Here is a 22346-nt window from a genome sequence, read left to right on the forward strand (position 1 = left end):
CATTTCCAAAGGGAGCTAAGTAACGACATGACCATCAGTTTCCATGATGCATCGACACATCAGGGCTCGATTGATGATGTCTTGATTGTGATTGTGCGCGACTTTATTGATATAATTCAGATGAGCTATTCCGGACCTGAATGATCACATCTTTTGAGTTCAGGTGAAGTTAACTTTTTTTAAGAGCATGTTAAACCTGCTTAATGGAATAAGCTCGGGATGTACGGTGGCACTTGCCAATAACAAATCTGAACAACATACAACGGTTATTTGGACAAAAGTGAAATTTGCAGGTCAATATACTGTATAACATCAACAGTAGGGACAAATGCATCGGCCTACCAATGAAAGCCAAACCTCCTTGGCAGAACTCAATTCAAACTAAGCCGTTTTACAAAAAGTAAGCCTCAAACTTTTAAAAAAATCAATACCGGCCATGTCTTAAAAGTTCTGCTTGTTGAGCACCATGAATTCTATCTTAATAGCGTCACTATGCCGGCACACAAAAAGCTGTTCAATAAAACGAGACTCCTTTAGAAATTGCAATTACCTTCTGAGGAAATTAATCATGCAAAAAGGAACAACGTGATAAGAACTGGGAACAGGTTATTACAACATGCCACGTTCGGCCTGGCTAAAAGCTTGCTTCCATCAGGAGGGAACAAAGTGCATCCTGGAGCCTGATTTCACATTAAGGCAATTTAAAATATTCAAGATCTGCTCATTTTCGTGGTCCGACGTCTGTGTAACTTAATTTGACAAGATTAATTATACAATTAAATACAAACTTCTCTCAATTATGTGGAGCAATGCAGTCCGCCTGCTCGGGCCGACCTCTCACCTTTGCTGAGGCAAGGTACCCGATAAGCATAATTTCATCAAGAGACGAAGAAATTGCTGCCTATTTTGTGACCGGGCTCAACTCAGCATGTTAGTGCGCTTAATTGCGAGCAGACTTCGCAACCGCGCCTTTGACACGAAAGGCAAAATGTTACGGCCGCTCGCTCACACATTAGCGACAACGCGGCGTCTCTTTTGCTGATTGACGGGACAATCGACTGAAACAAATGACTTAATTGTGTGTCAATTGTTTGTGTAATTACAAGTGGCAGGCTTGCCACTCCTGCTTCGCTGATTTCTCGTGTGTGAGAAGGACTTGATGACATCATATGATGTTAAGGCAGCGGCCCAGGAGAATTACGGCACCTTCCGAATGTGTCATCAGGTTGGTTGGAGGAGCTTACCCAATGATGCAAAAGAGATGTTCATGTTGTTCCTGCACCTGTGCGCATGTTCTACCTCCAGGTTCTTTCTCCCTGAAAACACATTTGGCAGCTCAAAGGTGAAGTTACGACCAATTAGAATCCTGAAGCCGCCTTGGTCTCATTTTCAAATTCTTCCTTTCATCAACATAGACAAAATTTTCGGTGTAGATTTATGCTTACGCTATGTTTCAAATCAGCACACACACATTCACACACGCTTTACGCCACCAAACTTTCTCTCTACAGCAGGTTTTGAAAAAGACATGACTGTGACGGTGCGACAGGATGTCTTTTCCTCTCACTTGGCGTCACTTCAGAATTGCGTTTTGCCGAAAGCCGACATGAGCCCCTAAGCGATGATAATAAAAAAATAATAATAATAATAATGCGCATGACAATGAAATGGCAAAAAACAGTGAGGTCACTAACATTAAACTTTGACGCTAGATAGGGGATGGCAAAATACTATCTGCAAAGGGCTTCGTGAATTTGAGACCTTTGATTTGTGTTCTTGAAGTAACCTTAGCAGCATGTGAGAACGGGGTGAACATTCCAGAGGGAGCTAGCGCAATTTTTCCCTGGACCTAAAAAATGTACACCAGTGTGATTTCAAAAAAAGAGCAAAATTTGATGCCGATTTTTTTCAACCCTTTAACCTGATAAACATGACAAGCTGTCCACTGTAGTAACCGCTGTCCCCAAAAAGGGTTAAAATGATAGTAAAGAAAATAAATAAAAATCTGTCATAGTCAGCTAATTTTAGAACAGACACGCACTAAGGTGGTACCCCCGGGCACCAAGTTAGTGGCATTTGCTGTATACACCTTTAATTGTCAATTAACATATTCATTTCAAATGACCCAGATAGTATATATTTTTTTTCACTGCATACAAATACCAAATTGTGACACCTCAATGACAATTGTGGGGGTTGGAATTTATTCATTACTTTTGAAATATTCTTTTGATCGGAGCAAGTATTGTTTGCGCATTGTTTCGATTTTAGAACTGAACCACTTTGGTGGTTTCAGTGAAAGACTCGCTGTTGGTCTTTAAGGGTATTTTTTTTTCAGCGTCTGTTTAATGACATCATTTCCTACTTCAGAACTCAAGTAGCATGACTGATGAGTTCGTTGATAATTTCACTCTCAAACAGTTAGCACCCAGCAGGGGATTGATACAGACATATGAAAAACATACTTGGTGATTGCTGAATTCTGAAGCGCCTCAATCAGGGTAACTAATGAAATCAAACGCTGTTCAAAGAGTGCTCGGAGGCCAGAGGGCTTTTTCCTTGAATGAACTTCCTATCAAACTATCATGTGGCTTTTTCCAATATGGTGCACATCCATCACTAACTTGATCAGAAATAAAAAAACACTTGAAGTATATTTCAATTCGTTCAAGGATGTCTAAAAAGGGCCTTTCTCGCCTTTCAAATCAACTCACAAACATTATGACGGATTTGTCAGCTTACCACAAATAGTGTGAAAACATACAGCACAACAAGGGAGACTGAAAATTAATTGAAGAATGAAAAAAACGAGGAACGTAACACAGTACATTTCTGTACAAAGAATTTGGAATCATCATAATCGACGGTGCATTTCAAATGCGGCATTTTGTCTTGATCCAATTCCTGTTGGGCAGCTGAATAGGTCGCTTTCACATGAGGTCAGTCCATTCATCCATTTTTCTAAACGCTTTTTCCTCACAAGGGTCGCGGGGGTGCTGGAACCCATCCCTGCCATGTTCGGGCAGTAGGCGGGGGACACCCTGAACTGGTTTGTCAGCCAATCGCAGGGCACACAGAGACGAACAAACATCCGCGCTCACACTCACACCTAGGGACAATTTAGAGTGTTCAGTCAGCTTGTCATGCATGTTTTTGGAATGCGGGAGGAAACCGGAGTACCCGGAGAAAACCCACGCAGGGATGGGGAGGACATGCTCCCCACACAGGGAGGCAGGAGCCGGAATTGAACCCGGTACCTCTGCACTGTGAGGTCAATGCGCTAACCACTGGACCACCGGGCCGCCTCATTTTAGTTATTAATTGTTCTTGTCATCACTTGTGAGAGAATAGTGTCGAAAAATGGTTATACACATTTATGCCGAGAACAAAATTCGTGCTAAATTCATTCATTCATTCATCTTTCGAGCAGCTTGATCCTCACTAGGGTCGCGGGGGGTGCTGGAGCCTATCCCAGCTGTCTTCGGGCAGGAGGCGGAGGACACCCTAAATCGGTTGCCAGCCAATCGCAGGGCACACAGAAACAAACAACCATTCGCACTTACACTCACACCTAGGGACAATTTTTAGAGTGTTCAATCAGCCTGCCATGCATGTTTTTGGAATGTGGGAGGAAACCGGAGCACCCGGACAAAACCCACGCAGGCCCGGGAAGAAGATGCAAACTCCACACAGGGAGGCCGGAGCTGGAATCGAACCCGGTACCTCTGCACTGTGAAGCTGACGTGCTAACCACTGGACTATCGGTCCGCCCCGTGCTAAATTCAATAGTTAAAAAAATAATCGGACCATGTGATGGCTTATTTATTTTCGGTTGAGGTAGAGTGTTGTTGTGCTGAGCTGACAGGTGCACACAAAACAGTGTGAAGGAAAAGTATGATCATTGCAATGAGCTGAAGATGGTTGCTATGGATGAGCTCCATTCACTATTTTCATAAATATTTATTAATATTTGTAAACGCTCTTTTTGACTTTTTTTTGACAGTACTTTTGGACTTTTGTTGTAAATATTCACGATAATGCACTTTGGGATGCCTGCGCAATACATTACACTGGTGTATATTTCCTGACGATGTCATTCATTTAGGAGGAGATCAAAGAGAACCCCCAAAACAACTACGCCGATGGGAATACACAAATCCATCCATGGTCACGGGCGTCTGATGAGTTTCCTCTGGGTTGATGACACAAAGGATCCAAATGTTATTCCCAACAGTTTCCTGGGTTAAAACATAGTAGCTAATCCAAAGACTCATGCACACAGGGTCCACCCCCGCAACGCAATCTATAGTCGCACCGCAGTCCTTGGTCACAGCTGCTCTCCCCCGCCTCGGAAAGAATTGCTTCCATTTGGCCTGTCACTTTGGCCATGGCCATGGAGGCTTTTCTCATTTGTCAGAGAGCAGTAGCATTCACCGAGCTCTAGTAACTAATCTGTAGCCACTGGCTATACAGGAATGCGCACACATGTTTGGCATTGAACCAAGATCAGCACTGGTGGGCGAGGGTCTTTTTACACTTTCACCCCTCGGGAGAATTGAGGATAACGGAAAGGACAACTACAGAAACACTGTCATGATTTTAGGCTTGACACGGTCAAGATTTTAGCAAAGACTGGCAAGCATTCGTCGTTCGATGTTATACCATTTTTTTTGTCTGGTAAGCAATGAAAGCTTGCACATTAATATACTGCAGCAGTGACACATAAAAAAGGTGATTTGTGGATGTTTATTTTTAATTATCTGACAGTTTTGAGTAATGGCGGAAGAAAATATGCGGGTCAGCTCGCCGGCGAATCACAATTAATATCCATCCATCCATTTTCTCCCGATTATCCGGGGGTCAGACTACGGGCGTAACAACTTTAGCGGGGAAGCCCAGACTTCCTTTTCCCCAGCCACTTCTTCCAGCTCTTTCCGGGGGATCCCGAAGCGTTCCCAGGCCAGCTGAGAGACATAGTCTCTTCAGCGTGTCCTGGGTCATTCCTGGGGCCTACTTCCTGTAGGACATGCCCAGAATACCTCACTAGGGAGGCATCCTAATCAGATGCCCGAGCCACCTCATCTGGTTCCTCTCAATGTGAAGGAGAAGTGGATCGACTCTGAGCTCCTACCGGATGTATCGAGGTGAAATTCTGTATCTAGACCAGGGGTCACCAACCTTTTCGAGAGTGAGAGATACTTCATGTGTACTGATTGTGTTAAAGGCTACCAAATTGATACACGTCTGAACTAACATTTATACGAATTACATTTAATAAGATTAGAATGTGTTATTTTTCATATTGATTTTAATTCTCAGGCTCTGATCATCTTAAAGATGTCTCACAATACTGCCAGTGTTTGCATTTTTTACATTATAATTTCTACTAGCAAATCACAATCCTAGCACTGGCGGGCTGTTGGTGTTGTCCTCACGGACCACCTGGTGCCCGGGAGCACCACATTGGAGACCACTGATCTAGACAAAGAGCAAACAAATGTGTGTTCCAGTAAGGGGATCAAATGAAAAACATTCCTCCAAGCCGACAAGAGATGATTCAAAACGTGTAGTACCCTACGCCAGGCAAAAAGCTAAACTTGAAATCATTTCAACCACAGTTGACAAATAGAAGGTGAAACGGATTGGAGCAGCTCTAGCCGCAAGAAATGGACAAAGCACGACGGTCCCTTAATAAAAACACAGCACATTTCATTATCGATATAATATAACATCAAATAAAAATGTGACAAACGTATTGTTAAATTCACTGACAGCGTCATTCAAATCCCAAAACTATTATCTTTGAGAATGCAGAATTTGTCCTGCATCTCATTACCCAGTTTGCCCCTCCAGTCTTTCATTTCCAAAACCATGCAAAACATATTAGAGCAAACAGTTTGAGTGATGCTCCTAACTTTTTAAATATATCTGACAGTCATAATGTATTCCCACATTTAATCATTCCTCTATATTGACATTTCTAATTAAGCGGCATAATTGGAAAGCCTCTGTGAGGTGGCAATCATTTCGTCGTCCACTGAAAAATTAATGCAAAAATTATTAATGAATCCGTCTGCTTTTAATTGCCGTGTACCTCGTATCCATTATTGCCGCCGCATCCTCCTTGAAATGGCACAATGACAAATACAAGTGTCATGTCAGCGCTTTCCGTCCTCATCGCACACCTCAATCAAAGCTAATCCATTTCACCTCGGCGTTGAACAGTCAACAAATTAAAGTCCCATTTCATTTTCCTCCTTCATTAAAGCATCTTGTTTCCAAGGTGACGATCATTTAGCGACGGGCGCAAACAATTTGAAAGCCGCGTGGCCTTTTGATATTTTCACTGCAGCAACGGAATGGAAACTGATTACAAAGGATAGAAATCAGCACACTTTTAATGCTCTGGTGCACGTATGAAAATAAAGACTTTTTCATCTCAATGAATATTTTAATATCAGACTTTGAAGGACTGCCCCCTGGCTTCAGCATAAAGTCACTAAAATTCGGTCGTGCTTTGACTTTTGCGTGACCCGACTTGCAAATTTTTGAGACGCGAGACACCGCGAGGCACCGTCGCTTTGCCTATTTATTTTTTTTAACTTCTGACTTGCAAAAATGTGCCATACCAACACCAGATGGTGGCAGTGAACTCAACTCAGCTGATTCCAGGCAAGGAGCAGTTTGGCAGACTGTCACACTAAACATAAAACAGAAAAGTACATGTTCATTGAGGGAAAAACAAAACAACGTAGGAAACAACGCTAGCACGACACAATGCACAAATGAGCTAGCAAATAGCATTGATGTGGCAGTATTATCACTTTGATGCTGACAATATTTTGATGTTATTGAAAATCTGTCAATGAACCCAAAGATTATGCATATGTAATACTGTGTATCCAAAATAGTGAGAAAAGCAGCTCAGGGATAACTGTGCAATGTCATAACGTCCAAAGTGGTTGCTTCTCTTTATGTGACTAAAAAAAAGAAAAGAAAGAGAAGAAAAGGCAGACACAGTGACCCACTTTGGCTGAGAGGCTGCACCAAAATTGGCTTGCACCATAAATACACCGACAAAGACACTCTACAAGGCAACGTGACATTTTCCTGCATGCAATGAAACACGGCGATGAAGAAAGTCCCATTTTGTTGACACGTCACATGTTCTTTACTCGCGTATGAGGAAAGAAAAACACAGAGCCAATAGAACCGACGAACGGGGGAGGGCGCGGGTGGCACTGATGACTTCTGAGACGAGCCTCTTTTGCATGCAAATCATATCTGAATTTCTCATTAGCATAAATGCATGAGCAACTTTAAATGCTTTTAATTTTCAATCTAGCCAAGCAGAGGAGTAATTTGTCACTGTCAGGATGGAAGACTAAAAGGGTGGGGACCAGAGGGAGCCAAGGACTGCACGCTCAAATGGAATCACAGAACATTTCTGATTTACTAATTGACTGATGTGCAGTTCAGTGGAATTGCCTTGAAGGTGTAAATAATTCTGTGTATATCTAAATGGCTCAAATGAGAAAGTGAGGGGCGGATACGCGAAAGCACATTACATGATGCTTCTCCCCGGGCCATGCTTTTCTCCTGTGATTCTAATTCCCAGCCTTTTACATTTTCACTGGTTGTCTCCAAAGGCTTGCGTGTTTGCTGTTTTTGTACTCAACCGCAGATAATCAACTGGAAATTAAAATGGAAAGTCAATTTCCTTCACAGCTTCGTGGCAGTACACAATGACAGACTTTCAAAGAGCACCGAAAAAAACTCAAACTGCAAGGCTAGCGATATATCATTGCAAGATGTCACGTCACGATGACATAGTAGCCAGGTGCACTCAGTTACTCAACTACAGAAAGTACAGAGCGGCTTTAGCATAAATAGAAAAGGCCGGCTTAATTTGGAGCAATAAATTTAAAAAGAGAACCCCCACAACTAAAACCTCCTGAAAACTCGCCATCCTCATTTAAATAACCGCCAACAGAAGTGAGGCACGCTCCAAGTGTAAACGCTTTTAAACCCGAGTTTAAGACGCTCTTTTCCCAAACCCATGATTAAGGTCTTTCAAACTTTTTTTTTAATACCACGTTCTCCAAAATCAAGTTCTTGTACTGTCAGTGGTACAAAAGTGGTGAACATTTGTGAATACAGTACCAACTTTGCGATTGACAGATCATCAGAGCTATAAAAGGAGCAATAACTTGAGAAGGGCTTCTAATTTTTGATCATATATTTAGGAACAAGAATGGGTGGGTCAGAATCCATTCAATCGCTCTACAGATGCCATGAGACGTAACATTGTTTATTTTATTAATGTTTAACTAGCCAGTTAGATGGATGGGAACAATACAAACAAAATCATGATCGACGTTGGTGCCTACTTTTAGCTTAGTTGTCTAAGATAAGATTCAGAAGTCAAAGATTAAAGTGCACAAGGGCTATCAATCATCATCTCCATGGCAGCAATAAGCACGTTTGTGTGAAAATGGATGCCACACCTGCATGTTGACTTTAGTATAAAAGCTTACAATAGAAATCCATTATCAAATGTGTTTTTTTTGACCTGCCCTCTTTTCCTCCTTTTTTTTTAAATGAAGCAAGAAAAAAAATCCGAGAATTTTCATTGAACTTGTCGAGCCAAAACAACTATGAATTCTGCTCCATGCTCACACTGCCTCCCAGTGTTAAAATATGAGTACAGCGGTTTGGCATACAGAATGTGCACACTATCTTAAAATATGGAATACATAAAACATCATAAATTGGACAGATTTTTTTCCCTGTTTGTTGAATTTAAATTTATGATTTATTCCCGTGAATTCCCCCCTATATAAATACAACCCACCTTGCATGACAGTTGCCGGATAAGTCTTCCAACCATAACCAACCACAACGATGATGATGATGATGATGATGATGATGATGATACGGTGATATATGACATATCACACTTACAATAAAACTGAGAGGAGCCTGAGCACTGCAATGTGAGATGAATTAATAAATAAAATTACACATATAGTTGACCGCACGTGGGAAGTATCCAAATTGACAGGCTGCCTCGTTAACGGCCGCATTTCCGCCGTGTGGCGTCATTTCCGGCGTAGCTTGAATGAATTTGTATTGAGCCACAGAGGATGACCCTCCTCCACTTCCTCAATAAACATCAATTTTGAGGATAAAGTACTTATTTTACGCAGTAAAATGCATAACACTTGATTATTTATTCTACATACATTCTGACTGATATTCTGCCCATAATTAATAAACCAGAAAAAAAATATCTGAATGTTAATTTCTTTGCAAGTGAGCAAATTTACAAATTTGGCGGCAGTTCAAAAAGATCTCGCGATATAAAACTAGTCTGGAATAGCTACTGTTTGATATTAATAATATTAAAAAGTTAACATGTAATTCAATCTGATTGAATTACATGTTAATTTTTTTTGGAGTGACGACTTCATGTTTTTGTTTTTGTTTTTGTAACCTTTATGTACAAGATTAAGAAGCAATTATTTCCTTTTGGGGGGGGGGGGGCGGTCATAGGGAATTCCGCATGTCCTCTGTTTTCCTTGAAGTCCAGTCCAATCGTTTCAGCGTACATTTAATGAAAGTCGTTGGCGTTTGTCAGTTGGTGCTACTTCGACAAATGTCCACTAGATGGGAGAGTCTGTCTACTTTTACATTGGAGCCATAGAAGGGAGGAAAAAAGTCACAAAATTGAATGGTTTTCACACATAAATTTTATTCGAAGCACTTTCTTTTTACTGATAAACATTATCCAACACATATTGAGTTAGCCCATTCCAAAGCATTTCACACTGGAAGTTTTTACCTGGCAATTCGGCACCGAGCTGTCATCACAGGAATAAATGCTAATCAATCATATCCATAACGAGGGAGGGGGGAAAAAACCCACAAAAATATCAAGGCCTCACAGCTAACGTAGCAAAACCACATCCATTTTGTCCAAGATATACTAAATGCATTGAAATACAAGCATGTGATATTAGCAGAATGTTGTTGCTGCTCTGTTTTACTTACACGTATCGCCTATGACGTCATCTTAATATCTATGTGATCCGTCGTATTATTGTTCTTTTAAGTCAAATGTTTGTTAAAGCGCTTGAAAGCTTGTGAAAGCACTATATAAATAATGCTGCATTGTATTGTAAACTCACATTGTGCTTTTGTAGCAGCAGCAGCACATCCTTTTCAAGACATTTCACCAATAAAAATAGTCATGTTATGCATGAAGAATAAAGTATATCATACGAGATCCAGAGAATCTTACTGGTGATGCCAGTGAAGGCCATCAACAGATTTACTGAAGCAATGTGGCATTTGATTTGATTTGACCTTTAAATATCGCAGATGAACTGGGCTCTGTGGTTGTTGTCTTATGACGACTTTCCAGCTTTGTTAAACATCCCTGAAAGAGCATGTTGCAGCCAACATGGGACCCGGAACAAAGAGAGAGAATACTATCAATATCACACACACAAAATGGGCAATTTTTCACTTGTGGACTTAGACAATTCAATATCTTTGGCAAATGTATATAGGTACTGAAGCATACCCTTATGGAGTATGCAATATATTCACCAAAAAAGCTGATTCATGTGCTCTTCTGGCAGCGAGGTGGTGATTCACATGTCTGGTTCATAGTTTGGAGGAACCTGTTTAGAATCTCAAATCCAACCTTCCTGTCTGGAGTCTGCAGGTTCCCACCGTGCTTGTGTGGGTTTTCTCCCACATTCCTAAAATGTGCATATCAGGTTCACAGCCTCTAAATTCGAGGGGAAAAAAAAACGTTTTCAGGAGTGTCAATCATACAGCCAGCCCCACCCTCCACCCAATACATACCATCGATTAAAGTCTTTTTCAACATGTTTCAATAAATTTAACAGTAGAGCCATTTAGTAATTTTATAAACCTACTTTTATTTCTTGACCCTAAAATATCCATGCATCCATCCATTTTCGAATCCTCTTAACCTCACGACGGTCGTCTTTGGGCCGATTAAATGTTGTCAACGTACATTATTTACTTTGCTACTTTCCTTTTCCATGCTTTGCTTCTGAATGTCGTTAGCCTTGCTTATGAAATGCTCCATCGAGTATAAATCAACTCATTCAGTACCAGCCAATTCTGGACCAAGTCTGAAAAGACGTTTAAAAACGTCTTTGGGAGTGAATGAGTTAAATAAGCTTGCCCTTTCTATGAAAATCAACGGCATCCATCCGAGCCCATCACCCCATTATTTTAACATAATTGAATGGGAATTGGGGCGGCCCGGTAGTCCAGTGGTTAGCACGTCGGCTTCACAGTGCAGAGGTACCGGGTTCGATTCCAGCTCCGGCCTCCCTGTGTGGAGTTTGCATGTTCTCCCCGGGCCTGCGTGGGTTTTCTCCGGGTGCTCCGGTTTCCTCCCACATTCCAAAAACATGCGTGGCAGGCTGATTGAACACTCTAAATTGTCCCTAGGTGTGAGTGTGAGTGCGAATGGTTGTTCGTCTCTGTGTGCCCTGCGATTGGCTGGCAACCGATTCAGGGTGTCCCCCGCCTACTGCCCGAAGACAGCTGGGATAGGCTCCAGCACCCCCCGCGACCCTAGTGAGGATCAAGCGGCTCGGAAGATGAATGAATGAATGAATGGGAATTTGAATGTGCATAAAAGGTGACATTTTAACAATCATTTAGAAATACTTTGTATCCGTGTGTTTAATATCAGCTTGTGCCAATGTTGATAATGTGACCTCTGCAATTGGCTGGTGCATCTCTCACCCCAAAAACGGCTGGGATTGCCTCCCGCTCACTCACATCGAACCTTAAGTTTGTAAAAAATACTGCTCTGAATCCATTCACTGACATTCCAGTCATCAATAGTGAAGCCCTCCGGCTGTCTCTTTTGTATCGAAGCCAGCTCGCATCATTCATCTGCACATTTTGCAACAAAATGTCGATAAGCCCCAGTGGTGTAATTAATATACGATCTAAATACAAAAGTGCACCAAACAACACCAGCCAGGAGTACTTTGTACTAATCTACTGTCACTTCCATCATACGAATATCGTTACATTCACTCAACACCGAATGTTCCCTTTTTAAGGCTCGTCTCCGCAAACACATTAACTTGCCATGCAATGCGCACATTCTTTTGCAAACGGGCGACGACACACTAATACAGACAGCTGACACACGAGAGACAGCGAATACGCTGGTCTGCGTTCTAGTTTTGTAACGCTGGATTGCACCCGGGCGGAACTTTCTCAGGCTTTTCAGGCAACGTAAGCACAAAAGGGAAAAGAAGGCCTTTGGCTTCGAGAGGCGCCCTCAGCGGCTCCTCCACAAAGAAGGCGTTCTCCTCCTCCACCACGAACTGAAGAGTCTGGCTTTTGTTAACACAGTAGATGCAGTCGCCGACCACGACGCAGCGAAACGGCAACGAGCTGCCGAGCCTTTGCGAGGCGCAATCGTGCCACATTTTCACGATGCTGTTGTACTTGAACACGTTGATCCCCTGCTCGCGGGTCACGTCGAAGCGGTAGATGAAGCTCTTCAGCGCCACCATATCGGTCGACTTTTTCCTGCTGTTGTTGTACGGGCACTCTTGCCACTCGTCCCTCTTGGCGTCGTACTTGAGGAGGCGATAGAAGAGCGAGCCCCCGGACACGTAAAGCTCCCCGTTGCAGGTCGTGGCCTCGTGAGCTACGGCGAAGGCCCCCTTCGGCAAAGGGGCCACGGCGGTCCAGCGGTCCATGCGAGGGTCATATTTTTCGACGGTAAACAAACACTCCCCTCCGATAGCGTACAGGTACCCATCCATGGACACCAGCTTCAGTTGGGCACGGGCCTGCGTCATGGGTCGGATCTCTGCCCAGTGGTTTGTTTTGGGGTTGTAACAGAAGACCTTGTCCGATACCCTCCCCTTGTCCCCGTAGCCTCTTATCCCCCCTGCCACAAACAGGTAGTTGTACATTGTGCAGATCCCGCAGCCTTTTGTATTGACGTCCTCTGGCATGGTCGTCAAAGCGTTCCAATCGTTGGCCGCTTGGCTGAATGAGTAGATCGTGTGACTTTCCTCCAGAGACCCCACGGACAAGGGGCTCTGGGGACGGCTCCCGCAGCGGCTCGGCGGCCGGCTCCCGACGCGTTCAAACACGTCGTTGATCTCGGCGGCCATGAGAGTCTTCCTCCCGTCCATTCTCTTCTTCAGGACCAGATCGCGCTCGGACCCGGTCAGACGCCCGTACACGCAGGGGTCCTTGAGGATCTGCAGGAAGTTGTCGCTCATGAAAGCGTAAGCGGTCTCCTTCAGTTCACTGAGTCGCTGCTTTTTGGCGATACTCAGAATCTCGTAGCAGTTGCCCGCAGTGATTTGTTCCGTCATGCGGTCCATGGCTGCCTGCACGGCGCAAGGGATCTGGAGGATTTTGGCCCCCGTGATGACATCCACGATATTGTCCTTCGAAACATTCATCTGGGAAGTGTAAACGTAGTCAATTAAGGTGGACAAAGTCTTATAGCTCAAGCCCTTCACTTTGAGGATGTCGCGCGACAGCCGAGCTTTGAAGTAGTCGCTCTTTTCTGCCAGGACCGACTTGTGAGCGTTGATCGTCTGTCCGCCAACTTCGATGACTAAATCAGGTTCGGTTCTACCGGACAATGAATCGACCGCATCTGAGCCGCCCTCTGGATTGCACGATGGGTCCGATTGATCCGTTGCCGGTTTCGTATCAGCGACGCGTAACTCTTTCGCTCTTGCGCCGTTGGGGATTTGACTGCTTGCACAGTTGGATTGCACGTGGGGCGCGCTCGAGTTCACCTTTTCTTTGGAGAGATGAAACTTATTTGCAGCCGCCATGTATGAGCCGTTACCTTTTTGACAATCGTTAGCATAGTTTTCAGTTATCAGTCTTCCATCCAGCAGATATTCTTTCTCAAGCACCGTAGGGAGGGTGAAGTCTGGTTCGTCCCCCAAGAACCCTTGGACAAAACCTGTATGCAAATCCCTGGTCTTGTCGGGGCTTGCCACGGGGTTGACCGTGTGGCGGATGACATCGGCCTCGATCGCGGCAACTCCTCCTCCCGGTACTTGACTCTCGGTCATCCTGATGTCACTTGTAATGGAGGATGTTGTCCGTACTGATCATTCTGGGGGAGGACAAACTTCTGTCTTTTGTGTCTTTCTGCCACCTACGTGGAAGGGAGGAAACATGACTCATTAAGATGCAATAGCTGACGAGCATTCTTTCTCTGATTAAACCAAGACTGACATTGCAATGCCGTGTCGTAACTCTAAGGTATTGCTGTCTCATCATTTCAACCTAATGAATATGTGTAAAGCCAGCTTAGAGGGGGATTTGTATATTGGAGAAGTAATGATTAACGTATGATGACAAGAAGCAATGGTGTAAAGAAAGCAGCAATAGAGTGAACAAAATGAGCAATTTCCTATACTGCTTGTCTTCAGTAGGGTCACAGGTCAGTTTGAGGCTACTGTAGTTGCCTTTGGGTGAAAGGACACTGTGGACTGTTGTCAGGGAATCACAAGGCACATTTAGACAAACCGATGAACAATTTAGAGTCTGTAATTAAGTTAACAGGCGTGTTTTTGAAATATGGGAGGAAACTACAATACCCAGATAGATCCCAGAAAGCAAAACGTGCTCAAAGCCAAGATTAGATCATCAAAAATGAAAACTTTGAGGCAGACGGCCTGAACGCGAGTCGGCCGTGCTGCCCACAAAACTATGAGATGGATGCAAAACAATACAAAGCATCGCGGCTCAAGTGCCAAAATGCAAAAAAATGGTAAATAATTGTTGTGGAAATGCTAGCCTGCGTTGTGGCGATTGTCAAGGTGTCCTTGAGCAAGGCATGGTCCCCATTGCCCAGCTCAAATTTAACAGTGACATCTCTCCTTTAAAGTCTGCAGGTTTGTTTCTTGTATGGATAGATATGCAGTACACGCATACTGTCCACCAGGGTGTCCTAAATGCTCCTTTTCAGTTATTGTAATTAATATAATTGCATTACGTTCAAATTAACATTCGCTTAAAACTAACAGGTATACAGAAAGAAACCGTGGGCTCTTATTCTACTAAATTATTTTATGGTCACAACTGATATTGCAAATGTCGGTGATTGTGTTCAGTCTAAAAACTGGAATACTGCACACGAGAAAACTAGGGCCACATATTTTGTTGTTCTACTTCTTCCTTTCATAATTTTGCTGCTGTGAATTGGGAATTTCTCCATTAATAAAGGTTTTCTTATCTTATCTTAAGAGTCAAACTGCGTGACCTGCTGTAATAATCACCCGAGCAGTCCTTCAAGAGCTAGAATCAGATACATTTAGTGCGCATGCGCGCGGATAAATTACTCCTTCAAATGACAAGTAAAGGGTGAAAAGAGCCTCAGTTGAGCCTGTTCCTTCATGCTCCTGCAACAATGAGCAAATAAGCGGTAAAATGGAGGTCGGTTGTCTGATTGCAACCTTTTAAAAATCGACGCTTATTTCCCTGCAAAGTTAAATGCAACCTACCTGTGATTCCAGGCTGTGATTAAAGCGCTCGGAACCCGCAATGCCTCCAAACAAAGCGTTACGTAAAGCCTCCACAATCCTGACCGAGCAGTCACCCGAGATGACTTTATTTGATCCACATTTTCGTCTTGATTCCGTCCGCCCGTTCACCTCTTAAGCCACCCGATCCTATGAATGGGCTCGTCTTCGGCTCCCCGAATCTCAAACCTCCCCGCGGCCGAGGCGAGGCTGAAGAGGCGATCGCACAAAAGTCAACCCCCCGTCCTCCCCAGGTGGGCGCGCCTACCACACCAGCCTCCACGCGTGACCATGCAACCAACAAATGTGGCGCTTGTCCAACACTGGCAGCATGACTTGTCAGTGAATGTCTTGGTAGTTTTTTCCCCTCTACAGTTGACTATTTCGCCAAACCACGCCTCTTCGCTTAGTATTAACCCTCAACTGTACAGGGCAAAGCTTCATCTGTTGGACGCAGCATCATTCTTCCCCCCACCCCTCACCCCCCTGGAGGTGGTTGATAGGACTATGCCATGTACTGTAAAGTAAATGAAATCTATGGATTTAAGTGTACTTTATCACTAAATATGTCAAATGTACACTCACCACGGCAGAAGTGGCACCAGTGCTCACACTTAGCTAAAAGTAGAGGTACAAATAGAAGCGCTGATTCATCTGCTGTACCTAAGTTTAAAAAAAATCGAAACAATACAAGCTCTAAAATCTACTTCGGCAAAAAGAAAGGGCAAACGTGAATTGATACTGTCAAGTATGTACAATAACCTCCGATAATAATGGTTATACTGAGACGAAAAAATAGGACGCGCTATTAAACTGTGTTCACATAGATTTGTTAACAATGTAAAGTGTTTGAAAGGCTGAATCAGCAAATGCTAATAACTGAAAAAAATGCACAATACCCGTTTTTTTCCCCAGATAATTTTTGACGAGTAGAATCTTGTAGTTTTTAGGCTAGCACAAAACAGCGCCGTTGCTACGAATCATTCCTGGAACCGAAAAAATGAAACACTTATCTTAAACGAGGCCATGGATGAGTAATATCGTGATTCTACGAATCTGTTGCATCGTCGTCGTTACCGCTCCTCAATTGACGTTCCTCCATGTCGTTGTTGTCCATCAAAAGTGTCGTCCGCGCAGGTCAAGTTTCCCAAAATCTATTTACATTTTTTATGTTGCATTACCATCTGTTAAAAAAAGTAATCAGCAAATTTTGACAACGTAAGAAAAACGTGCACAGGTCTACTTTCAAATGTTAGGAATATTCAAGTACAGTTTATTTAAGCAACAAAGTAATTATAACGTCAAATCGATATTCAGAAACATTACGATGCGAATATAAAAACAAGGGAAAAAAACAATCAAAACAATTAGTACTCACCCGTCGCGCTTTAATGGAATAAACACATTAGAAATAGTTTTTCTATAAGTATAAATACGAGACATTAGAATGTACTTGGGAGCCGTAAACACTTGATAGCATGGTACTAGATTGAGCTTTATTTACAACAGCATCAAATTGTGCAATTTTAGACTCCATTGGCAACTATCTGGGTCTGCACCCGGAGTAGTGTTTGTAGGCTTGTTCCTCACACTTCAACACAGTAGTTCTTTTGTACCTTTGCTCAACAATGGCAATGAACAACCTCCTTGAAAGAGGTTTAAAAAAAAGCACAACCTACAGAGCAACAGAGGGTCCATTTATCCTCCGCAGTGAAGACTGTCCCAGTAACTGGTCGCCCGTTGCATCTGTAAAAGGGCAGCGCGTAACCATCAGGCTTTTTTTAAGGCAGATTTCGAGGTACATGTATTCAGATTGGAGGTTTCAATGCGAGATATTCAGAGAACAGAGACAGGCCGGGGACAGATGTGTGCACACCAAATGAGCATCTCCATGGATACCGCAGTGTTGTTCGTGCCAGCCACCAGCCACGATGAGTTACTCGTAGGCCACATTACACCCCAACAGAAGTGCAACTGTTTTTTATAAAGAACTGATGGACAAATCCAATTACATTAGCACATTAGAAGAGGATAGTACTATATGAGCTATGGACTAGTCTGTACACATTCTGGATCTGATCTCAGCCCTTGAATGTAGGTGAATAGTGAAAATGGTTGCGCAACAGTGGATGTGGGCGTTTGGAGAGAGAAAATGCCTTGACCCGCTTTGCTCAGCAGTGGGAGAAACGAAGAGTGAAATCCCACAAGTGCTGCATCAGGCTTCACTCACCTACCTCAGGCATACTGCTAGTCCCAACATGTAGTAAAGGCAATTAATCGCTGGAGCATTGGATACTCTGTTCTTTCCAAAAACTGCTACCGTTTGTTTCGTAATCCAACCCTTCATATCCAATCAAGTTTTTACAGTGTTTAGTACTTTGTATTCCCTCGGTTGGAATATACTGTTAAGCGATTGCTGAAAATGGTGCATTCTAAGAACACAAACTGCATAAGTATGTCAATAAATCAAGGTTTATATATTAAGGACATAGCAGAAATACAGCACCATACATATACATGTATACAACAACGAGAAAAGTATGTTTTACAATCTTTTAAATATTCTTAACTGAGAAACAACGAGCAGTCAATCTGGAGAAAAAAAAACCTTTCCATGTCAAGAACAACAACAACAAAAATCTTCCATTTGTAGAGAACACTGGCCAGCCAGACATCCTAGTCTTTCCAAAGCTCATCAGTCAACGTTACTTCAACTTTTTATCCATTATCTTTGTAAACGCACGAGTGGGGGAAACACTGGGCCACTTCCATGAAATGATATTTGATCCAACTCAAAGAACCTTTGTCTGATCTCCCTCAAAAAACACTTACAGACAATCCTGAGTGAACTCCAGATTTACACCTCAACAAGTCATGACAGATTTCCTTAAACTTAATCCTAACCTCGAAAAAAAAAAAAAAGTATATAACAACCACAATTTAACTTCACATGCGTCATGCAGAAAAAAAAGAAAGTCTCAACACCGTTTCACGAACTGTGGTCTTGTACAATTTATACAAACTATAAACAGTGGCAGGTCACAGAGTTCTTTTATGTCGTGATGAGATATAATCAGGAATACTGTAGTCGAGGCAAATATTGCTCTTCTGGTTGAAACAAGCCATTTTGCATGTTGCCATTGCTCCGTCATAATTCGTAAAAGGGCAACATCAGATGTCTTTGGGACATACAGTGGGTATAAAAAGTCTCCACACCCCTGTTCAAATGCCAGGTTTCTGTCACGTAAAAAAAAAAATTAAAAATTAAAAAAGCGAGTCCTACTGGGACTGGGGGGGTGGGTAAATATTTTAGAGAGGGAAAATAAACAACTGAGACCAAGTGGTTGCACAAGTGTGCACACCCTGTGCTAAAACAGACTAAGGAAATATAGCACTCCAAAATACAGTACCTGTACTTTATAAAAATAGTGTACTAAGATAGTAATTTTTCGTTGATGATAGCGAGTACATGCTTTTGGGTATGATTACATTATTTGACTAAGTGTGTTATTTGTGTTCATAGGTTTATTTTAAAAGGGCAAGTATCAAGTTTTTGGTATGATTAATCTTGGTCCTACACTTTTATAGCACAAATCCTTTCATTTGAAAAGGGGCGTAGAGACTCTATCCAGCGTATGTGTGCCTGAAATGAGTCAAGAGACATTTGAATGATTACATTGGTCAACATCAGAAATGGCTTTTTGTGACTGAAATACATTTTTGACGAAGTAAAACATATTTACTTTTTTCTAGCACATATTTTTTTTATGTTTAAGTTTGACCTATATTAGTTCGTGTACACGGATTTTATCATGCATTGTCATTTTTAGCTATGACATTTCCGGAAAAAAAAATCCCCTTGTTGCCGAACCTAACCCTTAATTGATACATATTACCACTACATATATTTTAATATTACATATTATATTTTTGTTATTATAATATTAATATTGTTACTCTGAATATACAGTATGTAGTACAGAAAAAAACAAGGAGAGATTCTGAATCAGCTCAAAAAATACAAATAAAAAATAAAAACAATCTAGAAAGGTTTGCTTCCCCCAAAAAATTGTGTGATTGGTAATTCATGTCTCTTTCACTCATGTACTGGTGGGGTGTCACATGTTAAGCAAGGGGATCTGCCAGATCAGGATGGTTGAGGTGTTGTCCTCATGGCGTGACTGTTTGGTCTTTTTGTTCACCCTGCGGTGGCCCAAACCTCCAGAAACCACCAGGAGAGAGCTGACGTCCACTTTGCTCTTGCGACGGCCCTTTTGGTGGTGGGATGGATCATGGAGCATGTCGTAAAGGGCCCCGTCCTCGGGCCCGTGCTCCAATGAACCTTGGGACTGAAATAAAGAGCTGCAAGATGAGGAAGAATGTGAGTCCTGCAGAGCCATGGTGGTGCAGCCTGCCTCTCCCAGCCATACTCCTTGGCCCTGAGGTGGGGTCGAAGTAGAGTCCGAGGGTGGCAGAGCGGCTTCTCCGTCCTCTGGCTCGACTGGCTGGGCTGCCGCTGAGGAGGCGGAGCATGTGAGGCCAGAGGGTCGGTTACACACTGCTGTTGCCACAGTTAGGAACTTAACTGGGCCATTGTGAGCATGCAAGGATACCATACCCCGACCTGAAGACACACACAACCCTCTGTTCATTTATAAGGGTTCCGACAGAATATGCACCTGAGTTATGTGTAAATGTACTGTTACAGCATTTCTCATAATCATATTCATTAGTCTAGGTGTTATTTGTTTCCTCATAATGCATACATTTATTCACAAATACAAATATGCTGGACCTGTGTTACCTGTGACCTTGGGGATACCCTGTAGTCTGGGGACGGAGAGAGAGACAGTCACGCCCAGGTTGGTTCCGACCAGTAGCATACCGTGGCAAACCAGCAAACTGCTCACTGACACTCTCTGGTTCCCTGTGGGAAAAACGCAAGCGTGACGTTCGATACAACATATTCGCTGTTGGTGTGGAAGAACACCTTTGAGATGGAACTGCAGCGGAGATTGTGACCAAATGGACAAAAACCTGCAGATACTCCAGAAGAGTTGCAAGAAGTTATAGCCAACCCCCAATGTTACTATTTGAAGTCCCGATGGTTTAATGTTCAGCCCTCTACTTTTTTGTATCGCTTCCTGTCATTACCGTTTGCTGATGAGTTGGAGCCTATTTGAGGAGGCTTTGGCTCATATTTACTCCAAGCTGCATTATTTCATCCATCCATCCATCCATCTTCTACCGCTTATCCGGGGCCGGGTCGCGGGGGCAACAGCTTTAGCAGGGAAGCCCAGACTTCCCTCTCCCTAGCTACTTCTTCCAGCTCTCCCCGGGGGATCCCGAGGCATTCCCAGGCCAGCTGGGTGACATAGTCTCTCCAGCGTGTCCTGGGTCTTCCTCAGGGTCTCCTCCCGGTGGGACATGCCCGGAACACCTCACCAGGGAGGCGTTCAGGAGGCATCCGAATCAGATGCCCAAGCCACCTCATCTGGCTCCTCTCGATGTGGAGGAGAAGCGGCTCGACTCGGAGCCCCTCCCGGATGACCGAGCCTCTCACCTTATCTCTAAGGGAGAGCCCGGACACCCTGCGGAGAAAACTAATTTCGTCCACTTGTATCCGGGATCTCGTTCTTTCGGTCACGACCCATAGCTCGTGACTATAGATGAGGTTTGGAACGTAGATCGACCGGTAAATTGAGAGCTTCGCCCTTTGGCTCAGCTCCTTCTTCACCACGACAGACCGATACAACGTCCGCCATTATTTCATCAATTAGTAAATATGGAATTGTAAATATGGTTAAGGGTTGTTGTAAAACACAATGCGGAATGTGTTTTTGTCTTCATGGCGGCTGTGTCCCGCTCCCTTGAACCCAGAAATTGATTTTTCTTCTGCATGTGATAGTAATGGAAAATTGGCGATGCAGACATTCATTCACACTCAAATTCATACTTCAGGCCAATTTTAGAGTCTTCAATTGACGAAACATGCATGTTTTTAGAATGGGAGGAAGCTGGAGTAGCCCAAGAAATCTGGGTGAACATGAAAATTCCACACAGGAAGGCCTATGTCCAGATTCGAGATCCCAACCTCAGAACTGTGAGGCACACGTGCTAACCTTTCGCCCACTGTGTCCCAACACTTTTGTCCAATTGTGTCTTGTGAATCCCACGGAAAAAGATACCACTTCAGCAGGCTATAAAATGTTGTTTGAGAAAGGCAAGTCTGCATATTTCTGCAGCTCTGAGGTTGATTTATCTCCAAGGCAACACGAAAAAACCTCCTGAATAAATGCAGTGCTTTTCAAGCCTCCGTTTCACAAAGAAACACAAGCGTGTTACATAACACAATGACCGATGCGTGATACTGTAATTAAGCAACAAGCAGCGCCTCTATTCAGGAAAGCTTGTGGTCGCTAAAGCAGAACAATGCCACCTATTTGTTTCCCTTTGTCACAAATATCAGTACAACGCACTGTAAAGTCTTGTTTACAGCTCAGTTCATAAAGGAAGGCGATAAAGTCTGACATGTTGATGGATTGTGGGAGTGGAATTTACAGATATGAGCTTTTTGTCAGTGCTACAAATAACGACGATGTAAAGAAATAACCCCAACTGTTTTTTACAGGTACATGGTGCCGGTCAAGTCACAGTTGCGCCAGCAGCTTCACTTAAATTTCCCTCCCACACAGTAAATACTCTCTTGCCTGGAGGAGAAATGGTTTCCAGTCCCTGAGATTGACCCCACTGACGAGAGGTGACCAC

The 22346-nt window shown here is 43.2% G+C and overlaps 2 protein-coding genes and 1 long non-coding RNA gene across 5 annotated transcripts in view; 1 reads left to right on the forward strand and 2 right to left on the reverse strand.

Annotated features, from left to right (window-relative positions):
• Positions 1–22346, forward strand: part of LOC127614978 (uncharacterized) — a 289388-nt gene that overhangs the window by 207035 nt on the left and 60007 nt on the right. The gene's annotated exons all lie outside the window — the stretch shown is intronic.
• LOC127614967 (kelch repeat and BTB domain-containing protein 11) lies at positions 11660–15996 on the reverse strand. 2 transcript variants are annotated; one of them, XM_052086452.1, is made up of 2 exons: positions 15656–15996; positions 11660–14209 (listed from the first exon to the last, which is right to left on the reverse strand). In XM_052086452.1, the coding sequence occupies exon 2, from the start codon at positions 14121–14123 to the stop codon at positions 12243–12245; it is 1881 nt and encodes a 626-aa protein (XP_051942412.1). In that variant the 5' UTR covers positions 14124–14209; positions 15656–15996; the 3' UTR covers positions 11660–12242. The 2 variants fall into 2 exon arrangements, with proteins under 2 accessions (XP_051942412.1, XP_051942411.1); XM_052086451.1 differs by having other exon boundaries at positions 15561–15995.
• arhgef10 (Rho guanine nucleotide exchange factor (GEF) 10) overlaps positions 18033–22346 on the reverse strand; it is a 37658-nt gene continuing 33344 nt past the window's right edge. For both annotated transcript variants that reach the window (XM_052086450.1, XM_052086449.1), the window contains 2 exons: positions 20383–20505; positions 18033–20202 (listed from right to left, as the gene is read on the reverse strand). In XM_052086450.1, coding sequence (XP_051942410.1) covers positions 19697–20202; positions 20383–20505 — 629 coding nt within the window. In that variant the 3' untranslated portion in view covers positions 18033–19696. The remainder of the gene's footprint in view (positions 20203–20382; positions 20506–22346) is intronic.

This window comes from Hippocampus zosterae, chromosome 14 (assembly GCF_025434085.1).
Source record: "Hippocampus zosterae strain Florida chromosome 14, ASM2543408v3, whole genome shotgun sequence".
Lineage (NCBI taxonomy): Eukaryota > Metazoa > Chordata > Actinopteri > Syngnathiformes > Syngnathidae > Hippocampus > Hippocampus zosterae.